This window comes from Danio rerio, chromosome 10 (assembly GCF_049306965.1).
Source record: "Danio rerio strain Tuebingen ecotype United States chromosome 10, GRCz12tu, whole genome shotgun sequence".
Lineage (NCBI taxonomy): Eukaryota > Metazoa > Chordata > Actinopteri > Cypriniformes > Danionidae > Danio > Danio rerio.
The window spans coordinates 44,046,416-44,065,054 of NC_133185.1; the positions used below are offsets into that span (position 1 = coordinate 44,046,416).

The 18,639-nt window shown below is 38.9% G+C and overlaps 1 protein-coding gene across 12 annotated transcripts in view; it reads left to right on the top strand.

Moving 5' to 3' along the window:
- dscama (Down syndrome cell adhesion molecule a) overlaps positions 1-18,639 on the top strand; it is a 185,024-nt gene that overhangs the window by 102,597 nt on the left and 63,788 nt on the right. For 4 of the 12 annotated variants that reach the window (XR_012385960.1, XR_012385959.1, XM_073914130.1 and 1 more), the window contains exons 4-10: positions 4,548-4,694; positions 6,435-6,713; positions 8,700-8,975; positions 10,820-11,109; positions 13,679-13,954; positions 14,237-14,515; positions 17,114-17,233. Coding sequence is in view for 7 of the 12 variants with exons in the window: in XM_073914130.1 (XP_073770231.1) it covers positions 13,699-13,954; positions 14,237-14,515; positions 17,114-17,233 (655 nt within the window). In the remaining 5 variants the exon portion in view is untranslated. Of the gene's footprint in view, positions 1-4,547; positions 4,695-6,431; positions 6,714-8,699; positions 8,976-10,819; positions 13,955-14,236; positions 14,516-17,113; positions 17,234-18,639 lie in introns of those variants that run through there. The other 8 variants (XM_021479191.2, XM_068223821.2, NM_001030224.2 and 5 more) reach the window with 6 other exon arrangements.

The window sequence follows — 18,639 nt, forward strand, 5'->3', positions numbered from 1 at the left end:
GTGTAAACTCTTGGTGTAACACTACAGCAGAGAGCAGCTGTAAGGATGAAGCTTCCCTCCAGATTACAGCTCTTCAAATGGCCCTCCGAGCGGCTCCTGATGCTCTTGTTCTCCTGTGGGCTTCGTCTGGGCTGTTTTCCAACACAATCTCCATTTTATTGCAAAATGCCTGTGTGTGTGTGTGTGATCGTGTGTGTGTGTGAGAGAGTCTGTTACTGTCTGTGTGTTAAATCAAGCACCATAAGTAAACAGTTTAGCGATGAATAAAAGAAGCTCGAGCGAGCCAAAAGGCGAGATGCAGCTATTGTGAGTCCTGACCCAGTTAGAGATGACACACACCGCAGATCTGAGGTCCTGCAGGCATTGCCAGTCGCAGACTTAATGTGGAGTGTGACGAGCTACAATTTACACAGCGAGTGGGCGGAGAGAAAGAGAGAGAGAGAGAGCGAGAGAGAGAGACTGCGTTTTGTCTGAGCAAAGATTAATGAGCTGTCTGATTTTAAAGCACGTGCATGAAGAAGTAAGGATCTAAATATACACTTTTGAGAAATAAATGTAGAAATACACACTGATTAAATAAATATCATGATCGTTATAAGAATTATGCAATTATTTAAAATAATACATTAATTAAATATAAAAACATTTGTTCAGGATTTGTAAAATCGCTACTGCAATTTTTTAAAGGGCACCTATGGTGAAAATCTACGTTTCAAGCAGTGGTGTAGTCCTAAAAAAAGGTGGTGTACCATTACACCTGACCCAAATTTTAAATGAAAGTAGGCAAAGAAACAACAAAGGCCAAGGTTTCTTTGAATCAATAGCTATCTACACCTATTTAATGATTTATGTTTAGCTAATAGTGCACCCACACTTTTATATATATAATTTTTTTGTAAGTTAGAACTTACAATAATACACTTAAAAATGTTTGACTAATATTGTAGGATTGTAAACTTAACTAGCACTATTCCACAGTATTGTATAGACAGCCATAGCCATTTACATGTTACATACCTGTTTACATGTTGTACAAATCACTTTTTATATTCAGTTATTTTTTCCATGTATTTAATAAATAAAACTGCCACATTTTAAATTCAAAATGGCTTAAACATGAACATATGAATGTACAGGCTATTTTACATATTTCACTTTCAAAATATAAGTCATAATAGGAAAAAGAAAATACGATACAACACGTATTTTCACTCTGATTTCACTCTGATATGCAGTTAAAATGAGTTCATTCACAGAGTGGTTCTGTCACTATGTTTTATCCTGGGCAGGAATGCATATAGTTAATACCACATGCACTGTAATGTGTTTTATAATCATAGTACATTTTAAATAAACATAGCGGTATGTTCTTAAGAGTTGCATTTTCGCTGGAGTACAGTAGATGGGGAAACCCGATTGCCCCTCCATGACCCTTTGATTGGGGTTCAAATGATACAGAAATATAGAAGGGCTGAAGCGACGCCCATGCTGTTTTATAAATTCACCTGAACGTTTCAGCGACACAGCATTCAGTTGACTTGTCGTGGTCTTCAAAAAACTCCCGAAATTTTCTCACAGCTGCTGCGGTCGTCAGGGGCGGGAATGGCGCAAGTTCAACAAAAATGCAGCAATTGCAACAAATTAAGATGCAAGTTTAAACATTTGATATACAGTTAAAGGGAATGTGAATACACGTAAATTAGGGAAGTTTAATCAGAAAAACAAGTGAGTATATTGAGGGTATACGCAATTATTGATCCTCAGAAGTGGTAATACTCAAACAGAAAAAGTTAGCATACTGAGTATACGTGCGTATACCAAGAACTACACAACTGGTTTCAAGCTGTTTGGACAGACATGTGTGTAGGTATAGTGTATAGACCGTCATATTGGGGTGATATAAACACACCCAGTCCTTTTTTTTTTAAATTGAACAACATAAAAACGGTGGACCAATTGAAGCGGTTTTCAGACCGACCTCAATTTGAAGTAGGAGTGCACTCCCCCTGCCCACCAATATTGATTGACAGGCGCGCATTACCACATACTTAGTTTGTTGTTTCATGTCCGCCATTGTCAGCGTGTGAGTCAAAGCGATGTCACTAAAGAAACGCCCTTGCTCTGTTTTTGGATGTAAGGCTCATTGGGCTCAACATAAGAGCCTTCATCATCGTCTTCCTGCGATTATGCAACAGAGATTCTACATTTAGCGGCCATTTGCGCTGAACACAGTGAATGCAACAACTCGAGATTCGGGCCATTAAAAAACAGCTGATCCACTGAGTCTTTCAGCACTCTCTCCGAAAACACTCGATTGATCTCGGCTGGCAGATCAACATTCACCACATGATCGCTCTCATCGGCACCATTATTTGTAACTTTAGGTGGGTTTGCAAACGTGTATTTTTCATTGCGTTTTCCTTAAACTTCAGCCGTTTGGATTTCCCGTGGTCACAGAAGCTCTCAACTTGGTGCGGCTGGAAAGTGTGAGCGCGTTGCCTCACCTGTGCATTCCTCCATTAAAAATACCGAACTTGCCTTGATTCACTCGGGGCATCAGTGTCAACGCTTCCCATTCACTTTGAAAGGGTGACGTCGGGCATTGCCGAACTGCATTGTGGAGCCGACGGAAGCATAAGCCAATCTGATCGCTGTATGCAAATACACCAGCTGAGACAGTAACCGATTGCTGACTAAAATCATTGGCTGACCCTGCTTTGGCGATCGCGTCAGCCCCAACTTCAGATGCACCCTCTGTCAAGCATTGACGCTGAAGCCCTGTGTAAATCAGGCGTTATAGCCTCAGTCAATGTTAATCTAGTGTGCTCAGAACTTTAAACTAGTACACAGTTGGCATATTAGCACACAGTTGACATAACTTTGTTTAGCTGCTGCAGTTTTGTTCCTTGCAGAAACGCCGTGCTGAGAAGCCTTTACAATTAATTAACTGTGACGAATTAAAGTGCGGTTAATGGTCAAACAGGTTAATTATTGCATCCCTAAACAGATGACGTATGCATCGTTACATAGCGGCTGTTAAACTATACAAAACCACAAATGATTTTGTAACTACTACCCTGACACATTCTGGCACATGAGGAATATTGATTCCTCAACAGTGGTCTCTGTTTGGTCTGTGTCCCAGTTGTACATGTACGGCTGAATGCTGATCCTCTCACTCATGTTGCTTCTCTCTGTCTGCCTGTCTGTTGCTATACACAAAGCTGGGGAGCTCTTGGCTCCGCCCCCTTTGTTAAGTTGGGCGTGAAGTAGAAACTAATTTTCATGTGAAGCAACACACCCCTAAAAAGCGACCTGTGTACACACACCCAAAATGACACTTTTTAACACATGATAATGAAAAATCTGAATTGCCTTTTGAACTGAACCTAAACTGGCACACTCAGAAGAACCATAATATTAATATTAAATCTTAAAAAAGGGGGTAAAATCGGTGCCCTTTAAAGTAAGTTATTGCAAACAATCTCTTTGGGCTGAATTTAAATGAACTAATTTAATGTGCAGCAACTGTGTGATGGTATCATGTCAATATAGACCAAAATCTCTGAGGATTATTTCCAGTACCTTGTTGAATCTATTCCATGAAGGATTAAGGCAATTCTGAAGGCAAAAGGGGGTCCAATTCAGTACTATTATGTGTACCTAATAAAGTGTCCGGTGAGTGTAGAGAGAAAACAAAAACTTTTTTTTTTTTATTTAACAACCTTCAAACTTTAGTAGAACAGTAAAGACTATTTTTAGCTCAATCTGTGGTTCTTTGTAATTGACAAAATGCTAATTAATGGCTACTGGCAGTTTGAGAGTCAATAAAGGATATACAGGAAATACAAAATTAGTGGCTGCTGGAAATCCATTGCGATCTTATAAAGCGAAACCATCAGTCTGTGCAAAAGACTGAACATTTTTCACACCATTAATCCACAGCCTCAGGCCCTGAGAGCGTTAACAGGAGATTTTTGATATTTACTTTGGTATAAATTTAGCATAATGAACTGTTTCTCTTTAGTGGTGTGCATCTGCTTCAGGGAATCTCTGGGTTTAAATGACGTAGTGGAATTACCGTCTTATTCGAGGGCTGTGCGATACGTTCTTGTTACAGGAAGTGAGACAAATTCCACCCCTCGGTTTTAGTCATTGCGCAGAAAGCAGAGCAAATGGCGTTCTCAATCAAATCTGACACAGACGTCTCCTCTGAGAGAGCGCGCGGAGGCCCTGGCAGACATTATTCCTCATAAAGTTTTACGACCTGCATATTCTGTGTTATCAAACCATTAGCGTGAAATCAGTGCTCAGTGGTACATGAGCGGCGGGCCAATCAAACCCGCACGTGACCGGCAGGAATCACTGTGCTAAATCAGCCGGTTCCTGCTGAGGCTGATGGGAAAAAAAAAAAAAAAAAAACAAGATTCTGTTAACCGTGCCTCATTATGACACGCAAATGCTACAGATTAACTGTGTTTAATGTTCAGCGATTAATTACGGAGATGTTTACCTCAGTCTAATAATGTCGATTTTTGTGTTTTTAGGGGCTCGATTTCTCATCACGTCCACGGGGGCCCTGTACATCCTGGATGTGCAGAAGGAGGACGAACTGTTCAACTACCGCTGCATGACGAGACATCGCTACACGTCCGAGACACGACAGAGCAACAGCGCACGGCTCTTTGTGCCAGGTAAAAGTGCTTGATGATATGATACTATTCAGTGGGATGAGACATGGAGGGACGGGGGGATGGATGGATGAATAAATGCACAGATAGATAGATAGATAGATAGATAGATAGATAGATAGATAGATAGATAGATAGATAGATAGATAGATAGATAGATAGATAGATAGATAGATAGATAGATAGATAGATAGATAGATAGATAGATAGATAGATAGATAGATAGATAGATAGATAGATGATGGATGGATGGATGGATGGATGGATGGATGGATGGATGGATGGATGGATGGATGGATGGATGAGTGGATTAATGGATGAATAAGCAGAATTGGCAAATAGATATGAATAGTCAATATTTGAATTGATAGATAAATGGAGGTTCTATTTGGATTGTTAAACAGTTTGGATGGATGGAATTATTAATGCGTGGATAGGCAGACAGTTGAATAAATGGATAGATATACAGATGGATGGATGGATGGATGGATGGATGGACAAACAGACCTAGAAAGAAAGATAGATAAACAGAGGGCTATTCAAATTGATAAACAGATTGGATGGACGGATGAATGGATGGACCAAGAAAGATAGATAAACAGAGGGTTATTTGGATTGATAAACAGATAGGGTGGATAGATGGATGGATGGACAGACAGACCCAGAAAGATAAACAGAGGGGTACTTGGATTGATTAACAGATTGGATGGATGGATGGATGGATGGATGGATGGACAGACCTAGAAAGATAGATAAACAGTGAGCTATTTGGATTGATAAAGATATTGGATGGATGGATGGATGGATGGATGGATGAACAAACATACCTAAAGATAGATAAACAGGGCTATTTAAAATGATAAACAGATTGGATGGATGGATGGATGGATGGATGGATGGATGGATGGATGGATGGATGGATGGATGGATGGATGGATGGATGGATGGATGGATGGATAGATAGATAGATAGATAGATAGATAGATAGATAGATAGATAGATAGATAGATAGATAGATAGATAGATAGATAGATAGATAGATAGATAGATAGATAGATAGATAGATAGACAGACCAAGAAAGATAGATAAACAGAGGGTTATTTGGATTGATAAACAGATAGGGTGGATAGATGGATGGATGGACAGACAGACCCAGAAAGATAAACAGAGGGCTACTTGGATTGATAAACAGATTGGATGGATGGATGGATGGATGGATGGATGGATGGATGGATGGAAAAAGATTGATGCATGGATAGGCAGACTGTAAAATGAATGGATAGATATACAGATGCATGGATGAATGAATGAATGAATGATCGGATGGATGGATGGATAGATGGATGGATGGATGGACAGACCTAGAAAGATAAATAAACAGAGAGCTATTTGGATTGATAAACATATTGATTTGATAAACAGATTGGATGGATGGATGGATGAAGACTGAAAGATAGATGGAAAAATGGATAAGTGGATTGATGGATGGATGACAGAACATTAAAGGGACATGGATGGATGAATGGATGGATGAATGGATAGATAGATAGATAGATAGATAGATAGACAGACAGACAGACAGACAGACAGACAGACAGACAGACAGACAGACAGACAGACAGACAGATAGATAGATAGATAGATAGATAGATAGATAGATAGATAGATAGATAGATAGATAGATAGATAGATAGATAGTGGCTTCAAAACACACATAGTTTAACACATGTTCTTGTCAGCAGATCCTTCAAACTCAGCTCCTGCAATACTGGATGGCTTTGAGAAGCGGGAGGTCATGGCGTCCCACAGAGTGGAGCTCCCATGCAAAGCCTCTGGTCACCCGGCACCAAAATACCGCTGGCTAAAAAACAACAGGCCGCTGGAATCAGACTCGCGTTTCCGTCAGAGCGTAACGGGCCTGCTGATCGAGAGAGCCCAGCCCAGTGACACCGGCAGCTATGTCTGCGAGGTCTGGAACAGCTACGGAAATGCAGAGGTCATCGGTCGCCTCACTGTAAAAGGTAAATAGCATCTCTTAACCATATATATATGAGCAATATCACACTCGTACCTGTGCGATGTGGCTGTATATGGGCACTGGTGAGAGGCAGGCATTGTGCCTTAAGTTGTGCCTCCTTTCCATTGCACACGACAAACGAGAAGTGTCCGGGAGCTCCGTGAAGTTCCAATTATCTTCGTATACGGAAAAATCAGATCCGAATTGAGCTGCAGATTTGTTGAAATATTTGAACTCCAAGTGTTGTCCAAGCAGGTCCGTGCGCGCGAGATGAGAAATACTAGTTTATTTTTTGAATCAGAAAAAGTCTATATTAAAAAACACAACATTTCTGTTCATAAATGTAAGTAATAAAGTAATAAAAAATATATTTTTATGTTGTCTCCACAATCCCCTTCAATATTTTTAGCGGTCTATGAGTTTCTAGTATTCATTCATTCATTCATTTATTCAACCATGGTGAACGCACAGAAAATAACTCTTGCTTTTGCACTTCTTAATTTCGGACATTGCCAGAACAGCTTCTCTCCCATGGTGCACGTCAGAACTAAAAAGTCTGTACGCCCACAAGGGGGCGTATTCCGACAATCGTGTCCAAATGTCGTGTGCAGTGGAAAGGCGGCGTTAGTCTCCCACTAGTGATGATATACAGCCACATCGCACTGCTACAAGTGAGATATTGCGTTTATACAACAGTTTGACGGCAATCATGTGTATCAACAAGAAAATCAAACACAGAGAGTCTCAAAACCCTTTTTCAAGAGGAACTACTTTCTTCCGCCATTCTTTCACATCTGCAGCTGACGTCAGAAGAGCAGAAGCCGTTACTAATTCACCAACGTCACTTTAGAACTAGTGTTTGAATGATTCTCTTATGATAATGTGTAAAGTGATGACAAAACAGCTGATTTTGCTCACATTTTAGAATTATAAGGCTGATTGGCATGAAATGCCATCAGTCTACAGAGATTTCCCAGTATTTCTCTGTTGCAATCAAGAGATCACAATAATTAACCCCGAACAAGCCAAAGCAACGCAGTCACTACCAGAATACTGTTGTTTTTGCGATAAGGAAAAACCCTCAACACATGCGGGCATTTCTTCTTTCTGTCTGTTTACTGATCTAGTCTGCAATAGCGAAAACAGGAGACTCGATAGAAACAGATTCTCCGGTTTTAAGACTTTAGAAAGAGTCCCATCTCACACTCGACACACTACATTTACGATGGTATTAATACAGCAGTACAACATACAAAAGAGAAAGATTGACTTCAAAAGCCACTTACCAGTTTTATATTGATTTGATTAGATGTAATTTGAAATTACGTGGGGTTTTTCCTCACATGTAAAGGATTATTATGCTGTCTCTGTCGCCTTCTTGTGGATGGACAATGTCAACTGTCTTTGGTTTGTTCAATGACAGGCTAATGGCTGCCGACGCACTGTCTCTCAGAAATTATTATTATTATTATTATTATTATTATTATTATTATTATTATATTAAATTATTAATATTTCAAAATAGGCACTATCTTTATAAGTGAACTGCATAATTGCAATCTAAACAACTACATTCTCGACTAAAAAAGCCTCAAAAGAACATTATGTTGCCCAACAGCAGCAATATTTGTCAAAGTGTCCTCAGCTTGTTGCTGTATGTAGGCAGAGTAATACAAAGGTTAAGGATTCTGGGACCTGTGCTGTTATTGCAGAATATCGCACAGGTATCAGCCAATCAGATTCTAGAAACAGACAGAACTGTTCTGTATATATATATATATATATATATATATATATATATATATATATATATATATATATATATATATATATATATAAATGCTGATACTAACATCTAAAAAACTTCATTTTAATTTCATATGACCTTTATGAAAGAGGGGACGTTACTTAGGATGCATGAATTATGAAGAACACTCTTTTGATTTTAGGATGCATTTATACAATTAATTATGTCTCTGTGTTTTTCCAGAACCTCTTAAAGCTGTGGTCAGTCCGCGAAAGGTGAAAGGCAGCGTGGGCAGCCAAGTGTCTTTATCCTGCAGCGTTACTGGCTCCGATGAGTTCGAGCTCTCGTGGTACCGAAATGGCGATAAGATTAACACCGGCGCCAACATACGCATGAACGGCATCAATAAAGAGAACCTTGTGATGGACGGGATGGCGAAGAGTGATGGAGGAGTGTACCAATGCTTTTCCAGGAAGGCCAAAATGTCAGCTCAGGATTTCGTTCAAGTCATTTTAGAAGGTCAGAATCGTCCTGTAGTTTCATTTTGGTACATCTCAACCCAGTTAATCTAAAAAAAAATCTTTCAATATAATAATATTTATTTTTTTCTTAGATTTAATTCAAGTTTATTTGTGTAGTGTTTTTCACAATAATTATACTGTAGTTTCAAAGCAACTTTACAAAAGGTGCACATTATTTTATTACAATCAAATTCAGAAAAGGTAAGTTTATTATTACTTAACTTATTTATTTACTAATAATTAACTAGTAACTAATAGCTTTTAACAGTTAAATTTATTATATATAAATATAGTTATCCTGCAGTTATATAGTATATAGGTGATGTCTGTGTACATGATCTTAGACCTCCCTAACACACACTTCTAGTCTCCTTTGGTATTACAGTATGTTGGTTAACTATTTGGTCACACTTTATTTTGATGGTCTGTTTGTTGAATTTAAGTTACATTGCATCTACATGCCAACTAATTCTCATTAGATTATAAGTAGACTGTTCGGTTTGAGTTAAGGTTAGTGGAAGTGGCAACCCAAGCTCATTCTGGAAACGTAGCCCCGCGGACGTTTCTGGAGACCGCGATTTATGTGGCCCGAGGTACGTATGGCTGCGTTTAGTTTTTCTTGATCGAACGCTTCGGGGCGGTGTAGCGCCGCTCCGCTCCTCCTCTTCGCGCTCGCCGGCCGACGGCTCGCATCCGAGTGGAGGGCTTTTCCGCTGTAACCAGTTTGTCCGCTTAGCTCGCAGCGTTACGTCGGCGGAGCAGAGGCCCGGAGGAGGAGGAGCCGGCCGCGGGGACGACCGGGATTGGGTCTAGGGAAGAGCGATTCCAGAAATCAGGTAAGATGAAAAACAGAATGCGAAAAATAAGGGCGAGAACGCAGCGGGATCCGAAAACGCGGTCGAAATCAAAGACGAGGGCTTTTGCTTTTTTTTTTTTTCTGGACGGCTTTTGCAAACCGTCGCTTGGGTTAAGGGAAGGAGGAGGAGGAGGAAGAGGAGGGCGGCCGAAGAGGATCGTTCAGCCAGCCAGTCGGACGGACGGTCGCTCGACTGCAGCCTCCGGCGGCTTTTTGCCCGAGAGGCGCTCGAGACACGAAAAAGCGCGCACAGCGGCCTCTCGCGGATCCGCAAAAACAAAAACCGCTCGAATACGTACGTCCCGGGACGTATTTGGCGGTCCACAGAAACGTCCGCGGGGCTACGTTTCCACAATGAGCCCGGGTTGGAAGTTGACATGTACTTGCTAAGTTCCTTATATTCAGTTAACTGTCTGTTGAAGAAGTAGTATCAGCGGATATTAAGCAGACAGTGTACTAATACTCTAATGGACCATTAAAATAAAGTGTTACAAAAAAATAAAGTGTTTTTTTTTTCTACCTTACTCTTTTACATAAAACAGAGCACATCCTTTGGAATCTCATTTAAAATGATTAAATTAGATTAGATTTGATACTAATTAAATTAGTATCAAGTGAACAATAATCTTTGCAATCCTATCTAACAAATAAAATAACTGTAAAGTTTAAACGTTGCTGAATAACAGGAGTGTCGAAATACAACAAAGTTGGATAAAACAAACCCAATATAATAATTTAACAACATATTCAATGTTATTTAGCGATGTTTAAACGTTTAAATGATGCTTAGGTGTTTAAAAGTTAAGATTGCAAGTATTTATTTCTTTATGTTTCTCTATGAACTGCGTCACAATACGAAAAAAAACAAAAAAAAACAATGGCCGCAGCTTTCAGTTCATGTGGACTTTAAAATTTATTCTGAATGTAACTGGGAGCCAAAAGTACACAACTGGGTTAACATGTTATAAAATCCTTCCTGTCTGCAGATGGAACGCCGAAGATCTTGTCCGCCTTCAGTGAGAAAGTTGTTGGTCCCAATGATTTTGTCTCGTTGACGTGTCATGTAAAGGGAACTCCGCAGCCGGCCATCACCTGGACGCTGGACGATGAGGTTGTGGCCAAAGACAGTCGCCACCGTATCGTTCACAGCATAACGGCAGAGGGGAACGTGGTCAGCTACCTGAACATCTCCCACATCCAGGTCCGGGACAGCGGGGTCTATCGCTGCACATGCAATAACTCGGCGGGGACGGTCTCCTACCAGGCTCGAATAAACGTAAGAGGTGCTTGTCAGATCGGCTCCTCCAAAACACACACATGTATTACATTCTGCTCATCACAAGTTCATGCTTGAGACGAGGGCCTGACTAACATCGGCTTTTAGTTCAAGTTTGCTTGGTTGCTTTTTTTGGGTCAGAGTCACTCTTTTATTTGGCTTAGTGTGTGTTTGTTTTCCCCTGTGTTTCCAAAGACTTATTTTATAGAGCTGTAGCAAAAAATATATAGTTTGAGACATCGATTCTCCATTGCTTCTGAGATAAGTTACAGCAGATGATGCTCCAGGCTAGATTTAAGAGCAGGTGGCGCTCCAGGCTAGTTTTTAACAGTAGACGATGCTTTAGTGTAGTTTTTAACTGCAGGTGGCGCTCTAGACAACTTTTTTATTTGTTGACGGTGCTCTAGCAAATGACGGTCTATGGTAGTTTTAACAGCAGACAGTGCTCTAGGCAAGTTTTTAACAGCAGATGGCGCTATATTCCAGTCTTTATCAGCAGACGACGCTCTAGCCTAGTCTTTATTAGCAGACGACGCTCTAGTCAGTCTTTATGAGCAGGCAGTGGTCTAGGCAATTTTTTTAACAGCAGACGGCACTTTACGTTAGTTTCAAACAGCAGACGGCGCTCCAGCAGATGACGATGTAGACTTGTTTATAACAGCATACAGTGCTCTAGGCTATGTTTTAAAAGCAGGCACTGCTCTCTAGGCTAGTTTTAACATCAGATGGCACGCTAGGCAAGTTTTTTAGCAGCAGACTATGTTTTAGATTAGTTTTTAAAAGTTGATGCTGCTCTAGTCTAGTCTTTATCAGCAGGCGGTGCTCTATGCTATTTTGTAACAGCAGACAATGCTCTAGTATAGTTTTTATTAGCAGAAGGAGCTCTATGCAGACAGTGCTCTTGGATCATTTTTACGAGCAGATGGTGCTCTAGGCTAGTTTTTAACAGCAGACAATACTCTAGAATAGTTTTAACATCAGATGTTGCTCTAGTATAGCTTTTAATAGCAGATGGAGCTCTATGCTAGTTTTTAACAGCAGATAGCGATCCAGGCTAGTTTTTAACAGCAGACAGTGCTCTGTGCTAGTTTTTACCAGCAAATGGTGCTCTAGGCTAGTTTTTAACAACAGATGGCTCTCTATGCTAAGTTTAAACAGCAGGTGATGCTCTAGGCTAGTTTTTCACAGAAAGCAACACTCTAGGCTTGTTTTTATAGCAGATGGCGCTCTTGGCTAGTTTTTAATACTAGATAATGCACTAGGCATGCTTTTAGCAGCAGATGATGCTCTAGGTTAGTTTTTAGCAGCAGATGACTTTAGACTAGTTTTTGACCACAATCGATGCGCTAGGCAAGTTTTTAGCTACAAATGAAGCTCTAGGCTAGTTTTTATAAGCAAGTGACACTCTAAGCTATTTTTTAACAGAAGATGGTGCTCTAGGATAGTTTTTAAATACCAGACGGCTCTCTAGGCTAATATTAAACAGCAGATGGTGATCTAGGCTATATTTTTTAATAGCAAACAGCGCTCTAGGCTAGTTTTTAATACCAGATGGCGCTCTAGGATAGTTTATAACAGCAAATGGCGCTCTATGCTAGTCCTTAACAGTAGATGATGCTCTAGGCTAGTTTTTTTAACAGCAGATGGTACTCTAGGCTCAGTTTAAACTGCAGGCGGTGCTCTAGGCTAGCATTTTAACAGCAAAATGGTGCTCTAGGCTAAGTTTAAACAGCAGGTGGTGCTCTAGGCTAGTTTTTTTTTTAAAGCAGACAGCACTCTAGGCTAAGTTTAAGCAGTAGGCGGTGCTCTAGGCTAGTTTTTTAAAAAGCAGACAGCACTCTAGGCTAAGTTTTAAACAGCAGGCGGTGCTCTAGGCTATTTTTTAACAGCAGATGGCGCTCTAGGCTAAGTTTAAACAGCAGGTGGTGCTCTAGACTAGGTTTTTTTAAAAGCAGACAGCATTCTAGGCTAAGTTTAATCAGCAGGCGGTGCTCTAGGCTAGTTTTTTAAAAAGCAGACAGCACTCTAGGCTTAGTTTTAAACAGCAGGCGGTGCTCTAGGCTATTTTTTAACAGCAGATGGCGCTCTAGACTAAGTTTAAACAGCAGGTGGTGCTCTAGACTAGTTTTTTTAACAGCAGATGGTGCTGTATGCTTATTAAACAGCTGTTCTCTGCTTGCATCCAGTTCCTTAAAATATGGAAAGGTTTAGGAAAGAAGCCAGGGATTCTCAACCGGTGGGTGAATATAGGGCCTCGATGAGCAGCAAGATAGTTTAAAGTTCAAAGCTTAAAGTTAATGTAAATATTATCCTATAACTGGTTGATTTCATTGTAAATAATGGAGATACAAAACACGTCTTATTGACTTTAATAGTATTTGTTTTACCTACTAAAGGAGAGTGTGATCTTGTTTTTGTGTTGTCTCCTTCTGTTTTCTTTCGATGTTAGAAAGGCCCTCATCCATGAACCTTAAATGTACATGTTTTTGTTTTCTTTGCTACATTTTCTGCAAATTCGACTTCCATCGCAATGTCAATGTTCTTTTAAAGAGAAGTGTTTCTGTTTAAGGTTCCGCCGACATTCGACCAATGAAAAACCTCACTGCCATAGCTGGGTGGGACATGTACATTCACTGCCATGTGATTGGCTACCCATATTACTCCATCAAATGGTTCAAAAACTCCAACCTCCTCCCTTTCAATGACCGTCAGCGAGCATTTGAGAACAACGGCACGCTGAAGCTGCTGAACGTGCAGAAGGAGTTGGATGAGGGCGAGTACAGCTGCCATGTGCAGGTGCAGCCGCAGCTCTTCAAGAACCAGAGCGTCCACGTCACGGTCAAAGGTACACTGAGTTTAATAATCACATTAATAACACCAATTCCTACTCCTTCCACTTGAAACAGAGTGTAAAAACAGAGTGCTTCAAATAAACCCCTAAATATTGGGACTGCACTACACAAACACATACAATGACATTCTTCATGTGTAGTGGCTAAAACAACACTGTATTAATTTGGTACACCAAAAACAAATGTACCAATTAACCATTAACATAATATAATGGCTGACAAGTCCTGTTGATCTGTAGTAAGATTGTTTACCAATATTCTCTGTTTGTCCTCAGTACCTCCCTTCATCCAGCCTTTTGAGTTTCCTCGTTACTCCATCGGCCACCGCGTGTTTGTGCCGTGTGTTGTCCGATCTGGTGACCTTCCCATCTCCATCACCTGGGAAAAAGACGGAAAGTCCATCAACGCCAGCCTGGGTGTGACCATCGACAACATCGACTTCACCAGTTCCCTGCGCATCTCCAACCTGCAGCGCGTCCACAACGGCACCTACACCTGCATCGCCCAGAACGATGCCGCCGTGGTCAAATACCAGAGCCAGCTCATCGTCAGAGGTAACACCAGTGTTTAATAATGTTTGGTTTTGTCAGATTTTTTTCAATTCTGATTACAATTTCGATTCTGCTTATCGATTTTGATTCTTAGCGATTTCCACATTCGACCCCAATGAAGTAATTAAAGAAAAAGCCCGCCGTATCCATATCTTGCCTGGTTCTTAGTTCCAGTTGTGATTCTGCTTATTGAGGGTGATTCTTGGCAATTTCCAGATTAAGATTCGATCCCAATGTAGTAAATATAGAAAAAGAACACTGTATCCATATCCCGCCTGGTTTTAGTTCCAATTTTAATTATGCCTATCAATTTTGTTCTTAGCGATTTCCAGATTCAATCCCAATGTAGTAAATAAAAAGCCTGCCGTATCCATATCCAACCTGGTTTTGGTTCCAGTATTAATTCTGCTTTTTGATTTTGATTGTTAGCTTTTTCCAGATTTGATCCTAATGAAGTAAATAAAGAAAAAGCCCGTAGTATCCATATCCCGCCTGGTTTTTAGTTCCAGTTTCGATTCTGCTTATCGATTTTGATTCTTATTGATTTTAAGATTTGATCCCAATGAATTAAATAAAGAAAAAGCCCACTGCTTCCATATCCCGCCTGGTTTTAGTTACAATTTCGATTATGCTTATCGATTTTGTTTCTTAGCCATTTCCAGATTCGATCACAATGTAGTAAATAAAAAGCCCACTGTATCCGTATCCCACCTGGTTTTTAGTTCCAGTATCGATTCTGCTTATTGATTTTGATTCTTAGTGATTTCCAGATTTGATCCTATTGAAGTAAATAAAGAAAAAGCCTGTCATATCCGTATCCCGTTTGGATTGTAGTTTCAGTTTCAATTCTGCTTATCGATTTTTATTGTTATTGATTTCCAGATGTGATCCCAATAAATTAAATAAGGAAAAAGCCCACCGTGTTTGTGTCCCGCCTGGTGTTTGTTTCAATTTTGATTCTGCTTATCGATTTTGTTACTTATCGATTTCCAGATTCGATCCCAATGTAGTAAATAAAAAGCTATAGCTTTTTATTTATTTACTACATTAGGATCGAATCTGGAAATCGATAAGAAACAAAATTGATGAGCAAAATCGATACTGGAACTAAAAACCAGGCAGGATACGAATGCGGCTAGCGCTTTTGTTTCTTATCGATTTCCAGATTCGATCCCAATGCAGAAAATAAAAAGCCAGCTGTATCTGTGTCCCGCCTGGTTTTTAGTTCCAGTTTCGATTCTGCTTGTAAATTTTGATTCTTATTGATTTCCAGATTTGATCCCAATGAATTGAGAAAAAGCCCACTGTATCGGTATTCCGCCTGGTGTTTTCATTTTCTTTTTTTGTAGATACAGTTCGTTATATTTATTAGCCCACTTGTGTATTTTTTCCACCAATTTCTGTTTCAACACATTTCTAAACAAAACATAGTTTTAATAGCTTATTTCCAATAACTGATTTCTTTGCCATGACAGCACAATGGTAACGCAGTGGTTCAGTAGGTAGTGCTGTCGCCTCACAGCAAGAAGGTCACTGGGTTGCTGGTTCTAACCTCATCTCAGTTGCCGTTTCTGTGTGGAGTTTGCATGTTCTCCCTGCATTCGTGTGCACTGAAAAAAGTGTTGCATGCAGAGCTGTTGCAAACAATTTATTTGTGTTGAATTTAAACAAACAAATTAAATTTAATAATGTTCAACTTAATTTGTTTGTTTAAATTGAACACAAATAAATTGTTTACGACCACTTAACATAAAAAAAATTAGTACAGTAAATCCAAGGAATCAACTCTGAATCATTTTTTTCAGTGTGGGTTTCCTCCGGGTGCTCCGCTTTCCCCCACAGTCCAAAGACATGTGGTACAGGTGAATTGGGTTGGCTAAATTGTCCGTAGTGTATGAGTGTGTGTGTGTGTCTGTGTGTGTGGATGTTTCCCAGAGAGTGGTTGCAGCTGGAAGGGCATTCGCTGCGTAAAAATGCTGGCAGTTCATTCCGCTCTGGCGACCCCAGATTAATAAAGGGACTAAGCCGATAAGAAAATGAATGAATGAATGATGACAGCACATAATATTTGACTAGATTTATTTCAAGATACTAGTATTCAGCTTATCAGCTGAATGTCAGCTTAAATTGACATTTAAAGGCTTAACTAGGTTAATAACGGTAATTAGGCAAGTCATTGGATAATGATAATTTGTTCTGTAGACTATCCAAAAATAATATTGCTTAAGGGGGCTAATAATATTGACCTTAAAATGTTTTTTTAAAAAATGCTTTTATTCTAGCCGAAATAAAACAAATATAACTTTCTCTAGAAGAAAAAATATTATAGGAAATACTGTGAAATGTTTCTTGCTCTGTTAAACATCATCTGGAAAATATATTTAAAAAAATTCACTGAAGGGGCTAATAATTTTGTTCTGTAGATGCGACTATGATTGCTTATTATTTTTTCTGTTTGCAGCGCACACCTTCGCAATCTAATATAAATACTGAATTGAATATGAATTTTTGAGAATTTTGATGCATGAATGTATACATTTTCTTTTAGCATTGCTCTGTAGATACGGTCAAAGATGCAACTAGAATGAGGTTTTGTTGTAGTTCCACCAAGGTTTAAAGTCCAGCCTCAGGACCAGGATGGAATCTATGGGAAATCAGTGATCTTGAACTGCTCTGCGGATGGAGAGCCCAGGCCCACTATTGAGTGGAAATACTCCAAAGGTACCGAGATTCACCCACATCTACCTATTTTTTTATTTGGTCTTGTTGAATACATAAACATTGCTTAATCATCATATGTTTGCTTGCGATAGTAAATTATAAGTAATATGTTATTAAAGAATGACATTTGAATTGTGTTTATTTTTCTTTTAATAACAAAAAAAGCTGATTTAAGAATGAATTTGACTACTTTTTCAGTGGGGAATGAATGTAGGAATGGGCTGTACACTGAAATGTAGTTTTCATAGATTTTTTATTTATTTACTGTAAATCATTTTATCAAAATAATAATTTTATAATAATAATAATAATAATAATAATAATAATAATAATAATAATAATAATTATTATTATTATTATTATTATTGTTATTATTATTATTATTATTGTTGTTGTTATTGTTATTATTATTATTATTATTATTATTATTATTATTATTATTATTATTATTATTATTATATGCTGTGATTTCTTAAATGAATTTTTTAAAAACATTTTTGCTGGAAAATTTAATAAAAAATTAGTAAAGGCAAAGTAATAGCTTTAAAAAACTTTTACCTTGGACTAATATAATAATATACATATTGGGCCTGTTTCAGAAAGGAGGTTAACAGAAAACTCAGAGTATTTTAACCCTGAAATGAGAGAAACTCTGGGTTTTCCGTTTCAAAATGGCAGGTTTGTTAAACTCGAGAAAGCAGGGTAAGTCAAGCCTGTTTCTAAAAGAGAGGTAACTTTAACTCAGAGTCAGTTACTGTGGTAACTTACTCTGTGAATCTAACCTGGTGAGAAGCAGGTTTTATTCTCTAAACTCAGAGTTTCTGTCGGTCTCCTCCCCTTTTTTTTAAGATGAAGCGGTATTTCTCACCTGAGCCTTACATTTCCACCCACCTTTTTTAATGCTCATTTTGGATAAGTGCATAAAAACGATTGATAGAAACGTCATGATGCACATAACTTTTTAAAATATGCATAAAAAAACACGCATAACTGAGTAGGATAAACTTTTATTCGATAGAAAATGTGCGCATAAACTACGATGGAAACACTTTTACTGAACAAATTACAGTATGTACATTAAAAAAAAGATCATGATCATATGATAATGAAAATGTGTGTAAATGAACAAACCAGCAGGCTGAGCACACTGTAACACGTCTTAAATATTGTTTTAGTCATTCTAAAATGCCATAACTGTTTCAGTATTAGTGTATATTATTAATTACCTCCGAACGTCTGGTGCGTGTCAAGAGTTTCCGCGTCTCATGGCTTCAGACGCCACCACGTGTTCATTGTGTTTCAGCATTGTCTTCTGACATCGAGGCGCAAGTACATTAATTAGGCTAAATAAAGAATTAATTGACGCAGCTTCTTCTACCACAATAAATTCTGTTTTTACTGTTGAT